Genomic DNA, 20,932 nt, shown 5'->3' with positions numbered 1-20,932 from the left:
CCAGCTTTCTTCACTGCTCACCAACCAGCCTATACATTGGATGAGGCGGGTTCTTACAGAAAAAATATTGGGCCAGATCCTCAACTGATGTAAATTGGCATAGCTCCATTGCTGAATTCTGAGTACTTCACATTACAACCTTTACGTTATTTGTAACAATTTTTATATGGAATTTCTTATATTTACCAAAACATCAATAATCCATTATGTGGTACAATTTGCTAGATATAGAATGCTCTGTTCTGCACAAGATTGATACTCACTCCACTACATCAGTTTTACCCGTTTAACTTTACAGACCAGACTGTAGTTACACTGGATAAGACCACTGTAACAGAGTAGGGAATCAAGTCCAAGATGTGCAACCTTGCCTCAGCTGATGCCCAGTCACAACACTGTTGAAGTCTTTCAGATGACTTCAACAGATGTTGGATTGGGTCTTAAGTAAGTGCAATTCTGAGTACTGAGGTACACACGCCAGATATAATAAAGAATTTAAAGAAAGATAAGGATTAGTGATTTAGTTTTGTTCACACAAGAGCAAGTGATTAAAAACTTATTTTCTATTCCACCCACTTTTTCCTTTAAATTACATTGGAAATTGATTCTTACAAATATTCCACATCTTTCATCAAACTTACCAATGGTACCTATCACTTTGTTCGTTAACTGCATAGTTCTCAGGCCTCGTGGACTATCTTTTGTTTATCATATTTTACCCATTTTAAGACCCCATATTGTGTACATTGCTTTATAAATAGTAAGGCCCCAGTCTTCTACTAAGAATCGTGTAGGCCTTGACCTGTGGGTCCCTTCCCATGAGGTTGTACATCCCTACTATTATTTCCTCTGCAGCCACCATTCATAGGTGGGCAGCAAGAAGAAGTAATTGTGATCCTGATCTACGATTGGAGCCCCTAGGTGCTACCACAATACAAATAAACAAACAATAAAATAATAATAATAGACCTGGGCTGCCACAAATGTCCTGCACATCCATAAGCAGCTGGGATCTGCACATCAGATCTACTAGGAAGAGCCCAATTGTCAAATGTGTAAATATGTTTAACTGGGTACCAGTTTCTTCTATTAATCAGCTCAAAATGTAAGCCAAGAGAAATACAAACCCCGTTCCATGTCTGACTGTAAAAGTCTCTTCCTTTGGAAAATATTTAACAATTTCTTCCTTCCGTCCTTCCTCTTTCTTTCATCTGATATCACTGTGGTAAAGAAAGATTATATCATTATGTCCAGAATCAAAATCATACATATATGAAAAAATATAATTTCATTGTGCTTATAAATGTGTTCTAAAACAGCATAATAAACGCTTTTCCTCCATATGAATGAAAGGTACATGAACAGAAAATTTTGACATGTAATATCACAGCCTCATACTGTTCGCCAGCAAAATAAACTTTCAAAAAAATAAGAGAATTGAGCCCTTCCTTGTAATTGGATTAATTCAAGTATACTGCATCCGATGAAGTGGATTGTAGCCCACGAAAGCTTATGCTTAAATAAATTTGTTAGTCTCTAAGGTGCCACAAGTACTCGGATACAGACTAACACGGCTGCTACTCTGAAAAATAACATTGATGTTTCAACTTCTCACAAAGCAGATGAAACACATTCAATAAATATTGCACCATCATTTTGGTGTGTCGTCTCCATTTTCTTCTGTGTAATTAACACCGATTTCTACTTTTTTTTAAAAGGAATTGTTAACTATTGGTGACTGAAAGAAACTTTATTTTGTATATTCTAAACATCTAAATAAAAAGCCATTTAATATCAGAGTAAATTTATGCTTTTCTTACCTGTTTCTCTATTACTAAGAGCATTTGCTTCACAGACATTTAAAAGGCTTTTAAAGAGCAGAAGTGAAACTTAAAAACTACTTTCAGTTCATTTATTTGTCGTGATCACAAACTATTTCCTGATGATGTTGTAATAGGTCAATCCTATTTCATAATGCTGTGTGTACTATGTGAAGGGGCAAGGCCAGATGGCTATCAGAAAGTAGCAAGAAACAGGTATATTAGCCCCAGGCTAAACAAATCCCTGTTACCATAGTAATCAAATGGCAGTTGCTCCAGGTTAATCAAGACACCTGGGGCCAATTAAGATCCTTCCAGAAAACAGTGGAGACAGCTAGGTTGATTGGGACCTTGAAGCCAATCGGGGCTGGCTGAAACTAGTTAAAAACCTCCCAGTTAGTCAGGTGGGGTGTCAGGAGCTGGAGGAGGAAGTTGCACTATTGGTGAGACTGAGCAGTACAAACCATATCAGGTATAAGGAAGGAGGCCCTGAGGTAAGGGTGAAGTGGATCTCAAAGAAGTGGGGAAGCTGCTCTGGGGAAGTAGCTCAGGGAATTGTGTGTGTCCTGTTTCAAAAAAAGTCAGCTATCATAGCTGATACTATTAGGGTCCCTGGGCTTGAACCCGGAGTAGAGGGCAGGCCTGGACTCCCCCCTGATTAATCAGGGAGACAACAGAGACTGTGTGAGGGAGGATAGCTTCTTCTCCCCTCCCTTGCTGGCTTGTGATGAAAATGGCTCAGTAGGCGGCTGTGACCCTTGCCCCTAAAAAGAGAAGGGCTACATGGAGGGTCACAGTCAGCCTCTGAGGCTAGTAAAATCTGCCAGGGAATGTGGGACCCACAGAGACAAGGACAGTGCTTTGTCACAACTATTTAAAATACACAGTGTTAATTAAACAAGATTAATTCTCTGAAATAATGGAAGTTGACCAGACTAGTGCAGGGTATGAAGATAAGCTCCAAAAATGCCCTTTGAAATGATGAACCAGAGGGCACTTTATTCTTGTACTCTGCACATCTCTAGAAAAAAAGTTCTGCCTCCCTCCTCCCCCCCCCCCCATGTTAATTTGCAAGTGACTTGCTCCTCACCTCTGACTATGGAGTGATGAACTGGACAGCAGGGCTGGTGAGTTGTATGGGCCCATGGTGCCCAGGCTTCAGCAAATTCAGGGCCTAGCTCCACCAATGTTCAGGGCCAGGGCTCTCCCCCCAGCCCCACCTGCCTCCCCTGGCTGTCCCTGCCAGCCCTCGGCAGTGGGCAGCTGCCCCCTGAAGCTCCCTGCTGCGCTCCCTCAATGGCCACTGCCACAGTCTGCTACAAGGGAGTGGTGTCGGGGGCAGGCTGAGGCAGCTTGCTGTGTCTGCAGAGGAAGGTGGGGAGGAGGCACATGGCAGCTGCGCCCCCCCGCTCCCAGCGGGTGACTGAGCCAACTCTGGCATGGAGGAAGGTTTATCCTGGCTGGACCTCCTGATCAGCAGCCTGGGGGGCTTGGTTGAATGTTGTGCTAGGGAGGGGCCCCCCTCCTGTGGGGATTGCTGGTGGGGAGTCCTTCTCTCTGGCCCCCAGCCCTGGGGCAGCCTGCCTGCTATACCCCAAACTCCTCATTCCTGGCCCAGCCCCATGCCCCACAGCCCCTCCTGCACACAACCCTCCTTCCCAGCCCAGAGCCCGCACCGAAACTCCTTCCCAGAGCCCGCACCTCTCCCACACCCAAACTCTCTCCAAGATCCTGCACCCCAAACCCCCTCCTGCACCCAAACTCCCTCCCAGCTCTAACCAGCATAAGGAAAAAAAAGTCAATACTAAAGTTCAGCCTTCAATCAAATTTTCAATCTGATAAGCCCACAGAATGACTTGAGTGGATAGAGTATGTTACCTGATTCAGACCTGCCATAAAGCTTAACACAAAGCATGGCAAAGTTCAGTTCATTAATTCATGTAACTGGTAGTGCAGACAAATTATAAATCATTTGCCTTCCCTCAGAAAAGAGATTAAGAATAATTAGAGTCTTTAAGTCTGATAAGCATTCCATTCCACATTTAATATATGAATGAAATTGCTTTTACCAAAAAGGTGCCAAGGCTCAGAAGACATGGAAGCCTCTTTCAAGAACCTTATAGCTACAAATAAAGCATTGTGATTGTGGTATCCATAAGAGAGAATACTTAAGATCCTAATTAAGTTTGAATTTTTAAAAGGAACTTTCCAATATGTTCTAGTTAATGTCTGAGCTGACAAGTGGTGTAAAAAAAATCAGATACCTGAGTAGAGTAAGTGCAAGTCACCTAGCAAAAAGCAAAGAAATAATTCCCATGGGGGGAAAAAAACGGAAGAACCATTCCTAAAAGACCTGAGTTCCTGGTCAGAAATGTGGTAGGTGTAGAAAGAGAACACATGACAGATGAAATAGAGTGGAACCAGTGGAAATGTGCAGGGAATGTAAAGAAAAGGGTATTTGGAGCATGTCTTGAAAGGAAAGTGGGAGCAAAGTGATCAGGAAGATAACAGAAACAGGGATAAGTGAAGCCTATTTCATGGGACTGTGTATCCAAAGATGGCCCACCAACCAGGTTTGGACTGTTAGTGAAATCTTATTACACTTTAAATAAATTCAGGAGTAGAGGTGACTCCCTAAAGCTGATCAGTTTCCATAGGAAATCAGTATTGCAGTTCCACAGTCTACAATGACATACTGGAAAGGATTCATGAGGCATCCCAAGGCCACAAATTACATCTAATTTTGTAGAATCTCAGGGTTGGAAGGGACTTCAGGAGGTCATCTAGTCCAACCCCCTGCTCAATGCAGGGCCAATCACCAGTTTTTGCCCCAGATCCCTAAATGGCCCCCTCAAGGATTGAACTCACAACCCTGGGTTTAGCAGGCCACTGCTCAAACCACTGAGCTAAATTGCTTTTGCTTTATTATTTTGCAGTATAACAAATCATTGGATACATAAAATTGCAACATTTTTAGCACTGAGAGTTATTTTATATTAGTACAGTCTTTCCATACTTCCTTTTCAACTCATTGTCACAAATATAACTGTTTAACACGTTGTCATGCCCCACTACCTCAAATATCTTGTTTTATGTAGGTAAAGAACTTCACCTGCCACTCAAGGTACCTATAGGGACAGAGTCTGCAACCCGTCTGCCCTTTTCTAGACGCCAATTTAAAGTTAAGCACACGCATAAGTACTTACCTAATCGCTTCAAGGAAGTCACTCACAAACTTAAAAATAAGCACGTGCTTTGCTGAACCAGAAGCATGTCATTTTGGTTAGGTATGGCCCAGTGGCGGGAGGGGGGACCCTAGTTTCTCTTTTTCTAGCCGGAGCAGAGTCTCTCTCACCTGTAGCTCACGAAAGCTCATGCTCAAATAAATTGGTTAGTCTCTAAGGTGCCACAAGTCCTCCTTTTCTTTTTGCGAATACAGACTAACACGGCTGTTACTCTGAAATCTCTCACCTTTGGCAGGTTCAGCCAGCACTTGTTCCCCAGTAACAGCAGCCAACCACTTTGTCCAGTATGTCTAATCACTTTCATCAAATCAGACTGTGGTGTCATTGAATCCAAATATTAAGAACAAAACACACATTTTAAGAAAAAGGAAAGCGTTTAAAACGCCAGTAATTTTAACGTATGTAACTAACAACACGTGGGCCTGGAAAAATGAAACTGGCCAGGGAGTGAGTCCAGAAAAGAGGAGCCCTTTGGGCGGGCCTGACGAACAGCGGGCTCGAGGGGATCACGGCGGGAGGCTTTGCAAATCCGAGCTGGCGCACAGGGTCGTTCTCTGACAACGGGATTTTTTTTCCTTGATCACGCGCAGCGTGCGCCCGCCACTTTCCCCGCTTGGGGCTGCAAAAAAAAAAAAAAAAAAAGGCGGAAACCGGCCCCGGAGGGGGGGGCGGCGCCAGGAGCCGCGGAACACGGGGTGGGGCGGAGGCGGGGCTGCTGTACCCAGCTCTTACGCAGGGCCCAGGAGAGGGCGGGGCCCCGGGAGCCCGGCCCCGCGGCCGTGCCCGTGCCCGCTCCGGCGACAAGCGGGGAGGAGCCCCCCTTCCGTCAGACTCTTCGTCCCCAGCGTCCCGCGCACCGCCCTCGCCAGCCAAGATGGCGGCGCCCACGCTGCGGCGAGTGGGGGGCCGCCGGGCCGCGGGTCTCTGCGGGCTCCTCTCCCGGCGGATCCATCACCAGCCGCAGCGGGCTCCGGCCGCCAAGAGGCTGCTGGCGGCGCAGTGCGAGCGGGGCCTGTTCCAGGAGGTGTTCCCGGCGCAGGGCGCGGAGGAAGGGCTGCCCGCCCTGCTGGAGCCGGGCCGGCCCCCGCAGGCCGTTTACTGCGGCTTCGACGCCACGGCCGACTCGCTGCACGTCGGCCACCTGCTGACCGTCATGGGCCTGCTGCACTTTCAGCGCGCGGGGCACAACGTCATCGCCTTGGTAGGCGGGGCCACCGCCCGCCTGGGCGACCCCAGCGGCCGCACCAAGGAGCGCGAGCCGCTGCCGGAGGAGCTGGCGCGGGCGCACGCGCTGGGCCTGCGCGAGGGGCTGCGGAGGCTCTTCGAGAACCACCGCCTGCTGTTCTGGCCCGCGGCGGGCGGCGCGCGGTTGGGCGAGGTGATGCTGCAGGACAACGCGTGGTGGCTGGGGCGCGAGCCGGTGGTGGGCTTCCTGTGCGGGGTCGGGCGGCGCCTGCGCATGGGCACCCTGCTCAGCAGGCAGAGCTGCCAGGCTCGGCTCCGCAGCGCCGAGGGCATGAGCCTGGCCGAGTTCCTCTACCCGGCCCTGCAGGCCTACGACTTCCTGCACCTGCACCGACACCACGGCTGTCGCATCCAGCTCGGGGGAGCCGACCAGATGGGCAACATCATGTCCGGATATGAGCTCGTCACCAAGTACGGGCGGCGGGACAAGGGGGGTGACTGGGCTGCACCAGCGGGCTCCGCCTTCGTCTCTGGGCAGCCCCTGAGCGATGAGGGGGGCTGGCCTGCCACCGGCCGCGCCAGCATGGTCAGATGTTTCATCTCATCAGGATTGGCAACCTCTGAGGTGCCAACGTGAGCTGCCCCACTGTGGCCACCAGCTTCATCGCTCACAGGGATGGCAACCTGAGAGACGATAGGCCAGCCTGCCAGGTGCCATCATGGGCTACGCTAGTATGTCCAACCACTTCATCTCATTGGGCTCGACAGCCCTTGATAGGTGCCAGCACAAGCTGCATCACCGTGGCCTCCCACTTCATTTCTCTCAGAGACGGGCAGCCTCAGAGAGACCACGTGTCCCAGATTGCCCTGGGCTGCAGAAGCATAGCTGACTGCTTCCTCTCATAGGGCTGGGCACTGGAAGCCCCTGAGAGATGATGGGTCCCAGCCTGCTAGGTGCCATCTTGTGCCGAGTGGCCTGTGGCACCTAGCAGGCTGGGACCTGTCATCTAAAAGCGAGGAGGTGGCTATCTCAAGCTCAAGCCTGTTGCTTCACACATGCTAATCCACAGGTGTGACAATGATGAGGGTGATATTAAAATACTGGAGGGGTCAAGCTTTTTCCCTTATTGTTTCTTCAAGTAATGCAAGAAACTCAGGATGGCCAAGCTCAAGTATTCAAAAATAATGAGTCAGACCTCAAATAGTTAATATTGGCTTAAATTATTTAAAAAATAAAAAGAAGACAGTGGGTGTTTGTCTTTAGAGACACACGGATCACACTTTCAAGCTTTTCCTTGTAACCATGACGGCTAGAAATTTTTATTTTTTAAATGAAAGCCGAGAGTCTCACACTTATTTGGTTCCAGCACCTGGGGTGTTAAGTAAACTAGCATATATGAAACTTGATAAAATTGCAAGGATTGGTAATGCTAAAGTGGTCAATATTTTCCAAAATTTCAACAAGTTTTCCACCAAACGAAAAATGATAATTTTTCTTTAACATCTCTAATATATAAGTAGTAACAACTCTTGGGTGCATGGGTGACAATACAACCCTCCATTGTCAGGTTGCCTGAGATATAGAGACTTTGAGGGAGCAGCATTGAAATGCTGCTCAGACTTTTTTTTTTTTAAAGTCACAATCTATAATAATGACAGGTTTCAGAGTAACAGCCGTGTTAGTCTGTATTCGCAAAAAGAAAAGGAGTACTTGTGGCACCTTAGAGACTAACCAATTTATTTGAGCATAAGCTTTCGTGAGCTACAGCTCACTTCATCGGATGCATACTGTGGAAAATGCAGAAGATGTTTGTTTTTATACACACAAATCATGAAAAAATGGGTGTTTATCACTACAAAAGGTTTTCTCTCCCCCCACCCCAACTGCCACGGCAGCCTTTATTTCCATTTCAACTATCAAGACACCCGAGTGGGGTGGGGGGAGAGAAAACCTTTTGTAGTGATAAACACCCATTTTTTCATGATTTGTGTGTATAAAAACAAACATCTTCTGCATTTTCCACAGTATGCATCCGAAGAAGTGAGCTGTAGCTCACGAAAGCTTATGCTCAAATAAATTGGTTAGTCTCTAATCTATAATAAAAGACCAGGAGGCATTTAACGTTCAGTAATTGCAATCTTTATCATGGCAACAACTAGCCTGTTAAGAACAGAAGAGGCCTCTAAACATCTCTGACTCTCTCCAAGATATAAGACTGTTTGTGAGATTTATAGCAGCATGCCCTGCAATAGATAAGTGGAAGTAGAGGAGAAAAGGCAAGTGAAAAATGCTTTTAAGGAACAACTGCAGATACCAATGGTGGTGGAGTGTTGCTGCTGTACTAATAAGTGAAATGCAAACAGACTGCTTGGTCTAGCCTGTCTTGGTAGTTGAAATGGAAATAAAGGCTGCCGTGGCACTTCTCAAAAAGCTAGACAACATTCAAAGTTATTGTACAAGTTACGTTGAACATAGAAGAACATCTACAATACGCTATAGTAGAGGGGTGGTCAACCTGTGGCTCTGGAACCGCATGCAGATGTTCAGGAGTTAATGTGCGGCTCCTTGCAAAGGCACTGACTCCGGGGCTGGAGCCTATGTATGCTAACTCTATATATGCTAACTTTCCAATGTGCCGGGGGGTGCTCAGTGCTCAACCCCCTACCCCCGAGCCTGGCATGCCCTCGCTGTCTCCCCACCAGAGCCTCCTGCGCACCACGTAACACGTAACAGCTGATTGCAGCGGGTGGGAGGCATGGGGAAGGAGGGACGGAGAGGCACTGGGAGCAGGGTGGGGGGCTGCTGACATATTACTGTGGCTCTTTGGCAATGTACCTTGGTAAATTCTGGCTCCTTCTCAGGCTCAGGTTGGCCACCCCTGCTATAGTACATCAAAATTGACATTTAGTGCATCTTAATGTAGTATTCTGAACCAAATGCTTCAGAAGAACCTGCCAAATTCCCTGTTATGGAATAACCTGCCAACAGAGAAAGTTTCTTCCTTACCTCTTATTAGCTACTAGTTGTCTTATACCCTGAAGCTTGAGGCTTATATATATCACTTCTAATTTTTTAAAAACCTAAGTGGATAGTCTCATTATTACATATAAAACTATAGCTTATTTTGTATCCCACCAATATTGTCGCCTCAAACATTTAGTGGCAGTGAGTTCACAAGACAGATTTTTTTAAAAATGTACTTTAGTATAATCTAATTACTTTGTGAAAGGCTTAGAAGCAGCTCAGAAGGACCACTAGTTCCAAGTACAAATTACATTTAAGCTTACCAAGCAATATGATTTTAATGCATTGTGATTCTTTCCCCACAGAGTGACGGGAGAAGATGTGTTTGGAATCACCGTGCCTCTTATTACCAGTACCACTGGAGATAAATTGGGAAAGTCTGCTGGTAATGCAGTTTGGCTAAACAGAGATAGGACCTCTCCATTTGAGCTGTATCAGTTTTTTGTTAGACAGCCAGATAGCACTGTTGAAAGGTAAGTAGTTCTTCTTAAACCTCACTTCTCACAAAATTTGCTCCAGAGAACGCTATATAACAGCAGCACTGAAAATGTGCCTATGTTTTATACAGATAGATACAGTATGAGATCACGCAGTAAGATGGATTTCCACTATCATCATGCAAGTTACTCTTTTGAAAATATCTTTATTAATTAAATAACGTACATCAGATTAATAAATGTACATGACATTAGCACTTCATTTATTCACACATACTGGTAGATGCATCACAAGTTAGCATCAGAAAAGTGGACCATTGAGTTTTAAGTGGCTTGGGGACACCACCATGAAAGTGTATGAGTATGCACTTGAGGAAATAATCTAGAAAACATGGTTTGTCCTAACTTTGCAAACAGAAATAAAGGTCTGAAAAAGTAGAATATCTACAATCTGGATTAATTAAAATAATTTTAACACAGGGAATTAAGTTTGCATGGCAGATAGAAAGGAAATCTAATATACTGACCAATGTAGAGATGAAAGAATTCCCTCCCTGCCCTTAGGTACCTGAAACTCTTCACTTTCCTTCCTCTTCCGGAGATTGAGCATATGATGGAAATGCATGCTAAAGAACCTGAAAAGTGGGGACCTCAAAAACGACTTGCTGCAGAAGTAACTAAGCTTGTTCATGGAAAAGAAGGTCTGGAATCTGCTAAAAGGTAAAGTTTTACTAATTTGTCTGTCCAGTTACGGGCTTATTTAGGATAAGTGCTCTTCATGACCAGAGGGAGGCACTGTGTGGATCGTTCATGAATAGGGCTCTGTGACTTCAGCAGCGGCCAGTGCGGCTGACCCCAGGGCCACCCAAGCAGCTGGCCCTGGGGACAGTCACACTGGCCGCTGCTAGAGCGGCTCTGCAGCCAGCCACTGCTGGAGCGGCCCGGGAGCTGCACTGGCCACTGCTCTGGCGGCCCTAAGCAGTGGCTGTTGTGGCTGGACCTGGGGGCAGCAGGGGCTGCCACAGCTCAGTGGCTCCCACCAGCAGTCCCCAGGCAGCTGGAGCGGCGGCCGGACCCCCAGGATGCTTCCCCACTCCCCTTCCCCCCCCTACCCCCGGCAGCTGGTGCTGTGGGCCCTCCAGACTCACCCCCACCCTCCCAAGATTCAGTCAGGGTATTTATGATACAGGCTGTGACTTTTTTTGTTTCTTGCCCGTGACCTATGACTTTAGTAAAAGTACCAGTGATTAAATCGTAGCCTTATTCATGAACAGTTGAGTGGGGGAGAGGAGGACAACAAAATGGAGAAAGGCATATGTTATGTAATTCTGCAGATACTGTTATCCTTGAGTTGCATTGACAAGGTTTGAAGGGTTTCAGTTCACTTGGGGGGGAGGGGCGCGGGCAGGAAGGTAGGCTACTATGATAAAAAGATGCGTGGGGAGAAAATTTTAATTAAGGAAACAGGAGAACCCTAATTTAGTTAACCACAATTTTTTTTAGATGTACGAAAGCACTGTATTACAGCAATGTGGAGGCACTGGAGGCTATGTCTGACCAAGAATTACAGGAACTTTTCAGAGAAGCTCCATTTGCTGAATTGATGCTTGAACCTGGAATGAGTGTACTTGACCTGTGTCACAAAGCCAATGCCATTCCAGATGGACCTAGTGGGTATGTTCCACTTGTTTGTTATATGGGCTGCAGTTGTACACTTGCAGACCTTCTGTTAGAAATGAATTTCTGGTTTGTTCAGTCCTCAGTTATATCAAAACACCTAGTAGTCATCCATCTGAGAAATCAATTAGTGAGGTGTTGATGCTACAGACTGAGGTGGGAGAAAAGCAGAGGTGTAAAAGTTGTACAACACACTACCGTCACTTTAACTTATAAATTAATAAAAAGAAAAGGAGTACTTGTGGCACCTTAGAGACTAACCAATTTATTTGAGCATGAGCTTTCGTGAGCTACAGCTCACTTCATCGGATGCATACCGTGGAAACTGCAGCAGACATTATATACACACAGAGATCATGAAACAATACCTCCTCCCACCCCACTGTCCTGCTGGTAATAGCTTATCTAAAGTGATCATCAAGTTGGGCCATTTCCAGCACAAATCCAGGTTTTCTCACCCTCCACCCCCCCACACACAAACTCACTCTCCTGCTGGTAATAGCCCATCCAAAGTGACAACTCTCTTCACAATGTGCATGATAATCAAGGTGGGCCATTTCCTGCACAAATCCAGGTTCTCTAACCCTCTCACCCCCCTCCAAAAACCACACACACAAACTCACTATCCTGCTGGTAATAGCTCATCCAAAGTGACCACTCTCCCTACAATGTGCATGGTAATCAAGGTGGGCCATGTCCAGCACAAATCCAGGCTTTCTCACCCCCCCGCCCCCCCCCCTTTTTTTTTTCCGGGGGACACACACACATACACAAACTCACTCTCCTGCTGGCAATAGCTCATCCAAACTGACCACTCTCCAAGTTTAAATCCAAGTTTAACCAGAATGTCGGGGGGGGGTAGGAAAAAACAAGGGGAAATAGGCTACCTTGCATAATGACTTAGCCACTCCCAGTCTCTATTTAAGCCTAAACTAATAGTATCCAATTTGCAAATGAATTCCAATTCAGCAGTTTCTCGCTGGAGTCTGGATTTGAAGTTTTTTTGTTTTAAGATAGCGACCTTCATGTCTGTGATTGCGTGACCAGAGAGATTGAAGTGTTCTCCGACTGGTTTATGAATGTTATAATTCTTGACATCTGATTTGTGTCCATTTATTCTTTTACGTAGAGACTGTCCAGTTTGACCAATGTAAATGGCAGAGGGGCATTGCTGGCACATGATGGCATATATCACATTGGTGGATGTGCAGGTGAACGAGCCTCTGATAGTGTGGCTGATGCTATTAGGCCCTGCGATGGTGTCCCCTGAATAGATATGTGGGCACAGTTGGCAACGGGCTTTGTTGCAAGGATAAGTTCCTGGGTTAGTGGTTCTGTTGTGTGGTATGGTTGTTGGTGAGTATTTGCTTCAGGTTGGGGAGCTGTCTGTAGGCAAGGACTGGCCTGTCTCCCAAAATCCGTGAGAGTGTTGGGTCATCCTTTAGGATAGGTTGTAGATCCTTAATAATGCGTTGGAGGGGTTTTAGTTGGGGGCTGAAAGTGATGGCTAGTGGCGTTCTGTTATTTTCTTTGTTAGGCCTGTCCTGTAGTAGGTGACTTCTGGGGTGGGGGGGGGGGTGAGAAAGCCTGGATTTGTGCTGGACATGGCCCACCTTGATTATCATGCACATTGTAGGGAGAGTGGTCACTTTGGATGGGCTATTACCAGCAGGAGAGAGAGTTTGGGGGGGGGGGGGGTGGAGAGTGAGAAAACCTGGATTTGTGCTGGAAATGGCCCAACTTGATGATCACTTTAGATAAGCTATTACCAGCAGGACAGTGGAGTGGGAGGAGGTATTGTTTCATGATATCTGTGTGTTTATATAATGTCTCTTGCAGTTTCCACGGTATGCATCCGATGAAGTGAGCTGTAGCTCACGAAAGCTCATGCTCAAATAAATTGGTTAGTCTCTAAGGTGCCACAAGTACTCCTTTTCTTTTTGAGAATACAGACTAACACTGCTTTTACTCTGAAACCTGTCATTATAAATTAATCTAAAGTAATTTGATAGGTCTGAATGGTGCTGCTAAAATACCTTCACACTATTGATCTGAGTTGTAGAATGTTCCTATCTGCTAAATTTCATTAAATGACTAAGTCTGGTATGGTTTTACTGTGCACCAGAACATACAAAGTTCTCTAGAGTTCTAAAGGAATGACGCATGAATTCCAAATGCACTAAGAAGTGAAAAAGAGTCATCAAGAGAATTGATTTGCTAGAGCAAAATATTGAAATAAGTGAATTAATCTGGTGCATTGCACCAGCAATAAAGAGCCATGAATGATGAAGGGCACATAAGAATGGCTATCCTGGATCAAACCAATGGTCCATCTAGCCCAGTATCGTGTTTTCTGACAGTGACCAATGCCAGGTGCTTCAGAGGGAATGAACAGAACTGGTATAGAGTCAGCTTCTAAACAGAGGCACACCATCCCTGCCCATCCTAGCTAATAGTCATTGATGGACCTATTCTCCATGAACTTATCTAGTTCTTTTTTGAACCCTGTTACAGTCTTGGCCTTCCCAACATCCTCTGGCAAGGAGTTCCATAGGTTGACTGTGTTGTATGAAGAAATACTTCCATTTTTTTGTTTTAAACGTGCTGCCTATTAATTTCATTTGGTGATACCTAGTTCTTGTGTAGTACTTCCTTATTTAGTTTCTCCATACCAGTCATGATTTTATAGACCCCTCATATTTCCCCTTAGTCATCTCTTTTCCAAGCTGAAAAGTCCCAGTCTTATCTCCTCTCATATGGAAGCTGTTCCATACCCCTAACGATTTTTGTTGCCCTTTTCTGTACCTTTTTCAATTGCAATATATCATTTTGAGATGAGGCAACCAGATCTGCATGCAGTATTCAAGATGTGGGCATACCATAGGTTTATATACAGGCAATATGATACTTTCTTATTATCTATCCCTTTCCTAATGATCCCCAACATCCTATTAGCTTTTTTGACTACCACTGCACATTGGATGGATGTTTGCAGAGAACTATCCGCAATGATTCAGCGATCTTCCTTGAGTGGTAATAGCTAATTTAGACCCCATCATTTTATCTGTAGTGTTGTATATGTATGTAAAGACAGCAGTAGAGTCAGTTTCTTCCTTTACCTCACCTCTCAACAAAAGCATATTGCCAGAGGTGGGGATTGGTGCATCCTTTAGGAACATGACTGATACCAGTCAGTGTTGACCTGAAATGAACTTGAATAAGTGACCTAGAGGCAAATGGTTTCATATTCCATTATGAACTACCCAAGTTGTCCAGTCTCCTGCACCAACATTAATACAGTAATTTTTTTTTCTAAACTGAATGTTTAACAGTTAGCAACAATCAATCAGTTTCATCTTGTAATTACTGTTTTATTTCAAGGTACCGGAAGATTACAGATGGTGGAGTCTCTATAAACTACATTCAAGTAACTAATCCTGAAACTGTTCTTGTCATTGGGCAGCATATCCTCAAGAATGGAGTGTCACTACTTAGGATTGGAAAGAAAAACTTCTACATTATAAAATGGTTGCAGTTGTGACAAAAGGAAATACCAAATTAAAACATACTGTCACACTAAATTTCCCAAAGCCTCTATTTTACCTTGTCTTTTCTATATTGTGCATATTGCACTTCTCACAAGAACAGCACAACAGGAGAGTAGTTTGTCTCGTTCTTCTCACAATGTGAGATTCTACCTACTACACATGGTTCAAATAAAAGCAGCTAAATTTATGAAGATGAATAATTTTGTATTTGTTTTAATTTTGACTGTTAATAAATTGGAGAGGTTTGCTACATACTATGAGTCATGGAGTGAAGAATACAGTAAAGAAACTCGGAGCAAAATATTCCAACTAGTCTACCTCAGGATTCCTTTGGGGATAGAGCAGTCATCATTCACAGAACCAGTTCCCCAAAACAGAATTCTCAGTGTAATAAATATGTCCCAGAAGGCAGTCTACTCATTTGCTGTCAGGGTTATGAAAAACTCATTTATTCCCTGCCCCACCTTATCCCCTCCAGAAAAGCTGTGTTTTGTGTTCTAGTTTGAGACTTTAATGTTTTTGAATAGTAACAGAATTTGAAAGTTTAAACAGGGCTCTCATTTCAACCAGTTCAAATCAACTTTTATCCAAAAAGGTGAGCTGTGAAGAGATGAAGGTAGCTGTTCAGCCCATCAGGAAACATTAAATTACAGAAATGTTTAGAAGCCTAAACTCATGGACTATTTGGTGAGTGGAGAGAAGAGGTGTGGGTAAAGGATAGAATGACATATCTGATGTTGGATTTGCTTAGATGTAGTTTGTCTTTAGCACCTGCAACTTCTACCCGATTGCATAGGAGTTATCCCACTGGAGAAATTACACCGGTTCCTACGGCATCTTTCCTGGAACAGTTGTAAAGAGGATATGTATAAGAATGTAAAAATACCAATTTATGAAGATAGCTGATCTCAGGGGCAGCCAGAAGCCATGTATGTAATAGTGGATGTGTTCCTTCCACAACCTGGATCCCAAGATGCTGATGAATACCAATGGAGGCTCTTGTGCGTGACCTAGGAACATGATCAAGGAATGAGAAATTCTAGCCCATCAACCTATTGGAAGTGAGAGCCACCAGAGTCCTCTTGCAGAATGAGCAATCCTTGGCCAAGCTGACTTCACCCTGAGAGAGCAGTCTACGTAAATTGGCAGGGGAAAACAAGCTCAAGCTTGAAGACAATAGAGATCTTTTCCTGGGCAGATCTGGTTTTCATCAGGCAAGTTACATAAGAGACGCAACATAAAAGCAGACTGGCTGAGCCTCACTTAAAATGTAAGCTGTCTGAAGCAGGGACCATCTTTGTGTATGTACTATCTATTATAGTACCTGAGCCTCTAGATATTGTTGCAATGCAAATAAGCAAGCTGTCCTGTTTTCCACAGGAGCAGTGACATTGTGGACCCCATAAATTGGCCTCTTTGGATACAGACAACACACAAAAGCAACACTTCTGCACAAAAGCAGCAGCCCAGCTATCCCACATGACAGATCCCATAACCAAACCCATGTGCCTTCCCTCCAGTTCACTTACCAGTAATGTTGATAAGAAAAAGGGAGGAGGTAATTAGTCAGACCCTGTAGTGCAAAGACCCAAAACTCTAGGACCATGAAATACTTTTCATTCCCATACTCAAGCCTCTTTCCACTGAGTTTGTGTCGCCTACGTCAGCAAGGGAGAGCCATTGGCATAGGCTTGGCTACACTGCCTAGGGAATTAAAATGATTTTAACACAGGGAATTAAGTTTGCATGGCAGATCGAAAGGAACTTCGAGGCACTAGAGTTCTGCAGCAGGACTGGGATCCCGCGGCTGCTGTCGTACCTCTGCCTTATGAGAAGGCGCAGGTAAAGAGCACTGTGTCATCAGCAGTTTGTCATAAATAAAATGTTAGCAACGTAAAGTAAGATTTTTTTGTTTTTTAAATAAAAGCTTTAGTACTTAGACATCACATTTATCCCTCATTGCAATTTATTATATTAAAGTATTTTTTACATGGTTTAGGCAAGATTTTTTGTTTTAATTCTAATTATATAACTTTTTTTTTTTTAATAGTATGGGGGAAATCTGTCTCTTGGGATTTGGGGAGCTAATGTTTTTGTGGGTGGGAGTGGGCTAAAAATGCAAGAAACAATGCAGGAGCAGAAGGGGGATTTAAAAAATAGTCCCATGCAGGGCTTTTTCTAGACACTGAAGCCAACTTCAAGCTTCCCCCTACCCTGGCACATAACAATTAGAGTTGAACAACATAGCAGTAACCGAGATACATATAGCTAGGCTGTGTGGAGAACGACAAAACCTTGAAAGTAATCATGGTGAAGTTTCTTCGGATTAGTTTTGAATGTGGTCCATGATTGACAAAACTTGTTGAAAGGTTTTTGCTGTATTCTGAAGACTACCTCCTCTTCCTACAGTGTGCTGCAGATGGCGTAGCTTAACATCTTCTTTCCCACCAAACACATTGTCAGATTCAGCAGTTCATCTCCTAGAGTAGCAGCTATTGCATTGTTTTCTAGAAGGTCCAAAAACCCAGCCCATGATTTCAGTTCCCCATTCCATAGTTACAAAACTGGACTCTTGTCTTCCAGAACCCATGCTACCATGGAAAAGTATGGGAAGCATGTATGGTAATCTAATTTGTTCCCACTAATAGGGAAAGCTTGAGTGTAAGAAGCAGTTACTGGCAAACCGTAACAGGATAAGAGACAAGAAGTCAGTCATCTACTTGCAGCAAAGAATAGGTGTAGCAAAAATAGTGAATTCTGTGATATTCTGAGTCCAAACAGGCAAAGAGGAGATGGGTTTCTGCTAATATGGAGCCCTCAAAGAGCACGGTACATATCGCAAGCAGCCTGGATGCAGTGATACAGAGACCCTCTTATACCCCTACTCTACCTGAACCTGATAATTAGTAGGCAACTTCTAACCCAAATAGGGTACATCATGATGTTCTAGCGTCTCACAGGTCATCCACCTGCATTATCTGTATAAAAATCTGAACTCATTTATTATTGTACCACCTAGGAGCCCCAGACATGTTCCAAGGCTCCATTGTGCTAGATGTTCTATAAACATGGAAAAAAAAAGTTTTCCAATTTTCCCATGTGTATTATATAAATCAATAATGCTAGGAAAGCAGACATTCTAGTTCTATTTTCTTTAGGATAGTCTGGACTTTAGCATTAAAGTCCATGCCATCATTTCAGATTTCAACATTATAAATCACTAATTGCCTGCTCCCTACCTGTGAGGTTCCTGGAGCAGTCCTAGCCAAATCTTTCCCACACTTAAGATTTGCCCTTGATACTACAAAGTACTCCACAGCTCACCCCATGGAGTCGATGCAAGTCTATTTTTCTTCAACTCTGTCAGTTAACGTTTGCTTGCGTAGTAAGCATAACAGCAAGGAGAGTCTGAGACCTTTACCCTACTGCATATTGCATGAGACAAAAGTTGTGCTTTGCACTCAAGAATCATTCCTACACTAAATCAACACATCTCTTCACGCCTCAAAATGGGAGTCATACTACTGTCATTTTGCCACATCAGAAAGCAAATAGCACCAGACTTGAGGGCAATGAAGAACTCTAAAATAGACCAATTCAGGAAATCACCTTCACTGTTTCCTTCATCTAAATTCTCATTGATTGGTTTGGCATGCATTGGTGGAAAAGTCAGAATGTAATATAAGGGAAATCTAATTTCCTTTCTGGGACTCATCTCATCCTGACTATATTCTTCTTAGCTCAAAGTTTGGTTAATTGATCTATGTGTATAATTCATAGTTAGATAAATTTTTAAAAAATGAAATTGTTCTACTAATTCAGTGTTTAATATAGCTTTAGAAATACTCTTTGAAAGGGCAGAAGCAACAGTAAACAGGGGGCGGGGGGGAGGCAGGTTTTTTAGTTTGTACAGTGCCTAGGATTATAGGGCCATGGTATGGCTGGTCTCTAGCTGCTACCACACTATAAATGTTAATATAAGAATGATGGCTGCCATCCCAGGTTGGAACTACCTTCAGTACCTGCACAGAGGAAGCACAAATAGTCGAGATAGGGGAACAGGTCAGTCCTCAAAATCAGGTAACAAGAAGTTTGTACTTGGTATAGCTACAGAAAAAAAATGAGATTGCAGGTTTGAATAATTCCTTCAATTTTGTGGGAGAGACTGTCTTCTGGTGGCTGGGGCAGGTTCCTTGGTGTTCCTTTGTCTAGTACTAGAGAGTGATGATGTTTGCTGAGCCTTCCATTACCTGTTTCCCTCTAATTTTTCTCTAGACTTTAATACGGTTGAACTCACTTGCGCCTATAGTAAGAGCCATAATTAAAAAAAAAGTTCTCTTACCCTGACCCCTATATTCAATATAGGTTTTTATAACACTCATTGCCATTGTCTCTGAGCTCTCTGTCACGGGTTTGTTCTCTCACTGTCTTCTCAGAGGGCGACGTGCGTGTAGAATAGTGGTTGAGTTTAGTAGTGGATGTCTTTTTATATATAAAATGTACCTGTTGCGTGTTTATATTCAAAAAGGCACAGTCAAAGAAATGCACCTTGCACTTGGAGTGGAAAGTGACATTTGTTCCTGGGCAAGTTCATTCTGCAGTCTCACATCACACCTGGAGAAAGCTGTCTCTTGTACAGATGAGCTTTACTCTTATTACACAAAGTTCCATTGTGCCATAGTTGTAGACCACGCTCTTCCTCCTGGAGCTTTAGATATGTCCTGGCCCAGGTCATGGAATACTTTGCAGATAAGGACTGAGACTTTGAACTTGATTTGAGATTCTATGGGAAACCATCATAGGGAGCATAGGACATCTTTGATGTGTTCCTGGAAGCCTGTATTGCTGAGGAGACATGCTACAAGATTTGTGTACTAGTTAGAGTTTCCTAAATGTTGAAGGCTTTATGCCCAAGTATATTGCATTCCTGTAATTCAGTCAAGAGGTGACAAAGGTACTAATAACTGAGGTTAGGTCTTCAGTTGCCAAGATGGGACAATTTTCTAGCCAAGTGGAGATGGCAGAAAGTGTTACTCGCAGATTCTGCTGTGAGAGTTCAGCATCAGCAAGGAATCCAGGAGTGCTCCTAGACTGCAGTACTCCTGAACTGACCAATAGTGGGTATAAATCTTCAACCAACAGAGACTGCACAATGGCTATGAGCTCTTGAAAATACTTTCCTCTAACCACCAGCATCACCTTTGTCTTGCTCCGGTTCAGCTTCAGGCAAATGTTCATTATCCACTAGCTGATCTCATCCAAGCACTGGGAGTAATGTAGTGAAATGTGCTGAAAGACACGTACAGCTGTGTATCATCCACTTGAGTTAGTCTCATCTGACCAGTTCACCTTGTAGTTGCATGTAGATGTTGAAAAGGACTGAACAGAGAATATATCCTTGTAGAACTCCACAAATGGGGTGTAGTGGTAGAAGTGCAGTTACCCATCACTACTTCTTGGGACTGTTCTTCTAGGAAGGATTCAAACAATTTTAGCATATTACCCTGGACCCCTGCCATCTGTCTCAGGCAAGACAGCAGAATCTCATGCTTAACAGTGTTGAATGCTTTAGAGGTCCAGCAAGAAGAAAATGAATGTCTGTCCCATTAACCAGAGATCGTACATCAGTGCGACTAAAGCAGTTTCAGTTCTATGTCCTGGCCTGAATCCAGAATGTGCTGGGTCTAGAATGTTAACTTCAGTTACACAAGCCTGTAGTTTGCCCTTTGCTAGATTTTTTTTTTTTTTAAATGAGCTTGCTCAGGAATGGGAGGTTTAACATTGGGTGGCAGCTGGCTCGGACTAAAGTATCCAGGGTGGGTTTCTTCAGTGTTGGTTGGACCAGTGAGTGTTTGAAGGAGGAAGAGAAGATTCTCTGAAAAAGGTGTTGACTATTTTGGTCAGGAGTGGCGCCAGCTGTTCATGATTCTTTCACAAGGCAGGAAGGACATGGGTTGGATTCACAAGTCTTGGGTTGAGACTCGTTTAGGGTGTC

The 20,932-nt window shown here is 44.2% G+C and overlaps 2 protein-coding genes across 11 annotated transcripts in view; one reads left to right on the top strand and one right to left on the bottom strand.

Annotated features, from left to right (window-relative positions):
* LOC140902160 (uncharacterized) overlaps positions 1 to 6,263 on the bottom strand; it is a 74,878-nt gene extending 68,615 nt beyond the window's left edge. For 4 of the 9 annotated variants that reach the window (XM_073321950.2, XM_073321989.2, XM_073321960.2 and 1 more), the window contains exons 1-2: positions 5,292 to 6,262; positions 1,128 to 1,220 (exon numbers count right to left, since the gene is read on the bottom strand). In XM_073321950.2, the coding sequence (XP_073178051.2) occupies positions 1,128 to 1,137 (10 nt within the window). In that variant the 5' untranslated portion in view covers positions 1,138 to 1,220; positions 5,292 to 6,262. The other 5 variants (XM_073321922.2, XM_073321969.2, XM_073321979.2 and 2 more) reach the window with 4 other exon arrangements.
* On the top strand, positions 5,796 to 16,883 carry YARS2 (tyrosyl-tRNA synthetase 2). Of its 2 annotated transcripts, XR_013634951.1 has the most exons (6): positions 5,796 to 6,721; positions 9,581 to 9,748; positions 10,277 to 10,432; positions 11,216 to 11,386; positions 14,771 to 16,207; positions 16,318 to 16,883. XR_013634951.1 is itself a non-coding variant. In XM_073322011.2 (5 exons), the coding sequence occupies exons 1-5, from the start codon at positions 5,940 to 5,942 to the stop codon at positions 14,928 to 14,930; spliced, it is 1,437 nt and encodes a 478-aa protein (XP_073178112.2). In that variant the 5' UTR covers positions 5,796 to 5,939; the 3' UTR covers positions 14,931 to 16,883. The 2 variants fall into 2 exon arrangements, 1 of the variants encoding a protein (XP_073178112.2); XM_073322011.2 differs by having other exon boundaries at positions 14,771 to 16,883.
* The last annotated feature ends 4,049 nt before the right edge of the window (positions 16,884 to 20,932 follow it).

This window comes from Lepidochelys kempii, chromosome 1 (genome assembly GCF_965140285.1).
Source record: "Lepidochelys kempii isolate rLepKem1 chromosome 1, rLepKem1.hap1, whole genome shotgun sequence".
In the NCBI taxonomy this organism is placed as follows: Eukaryota; Metazoa; Chordata; order Testudines; family Cheloniidae; genus Lepidochelys; species Lepidochelys kempii.
The sequence above is the reverse complement of the archived record's forward strand: the minus strand, read 5'-3'. Positions and strand labels throughout refer to the sequence as shown.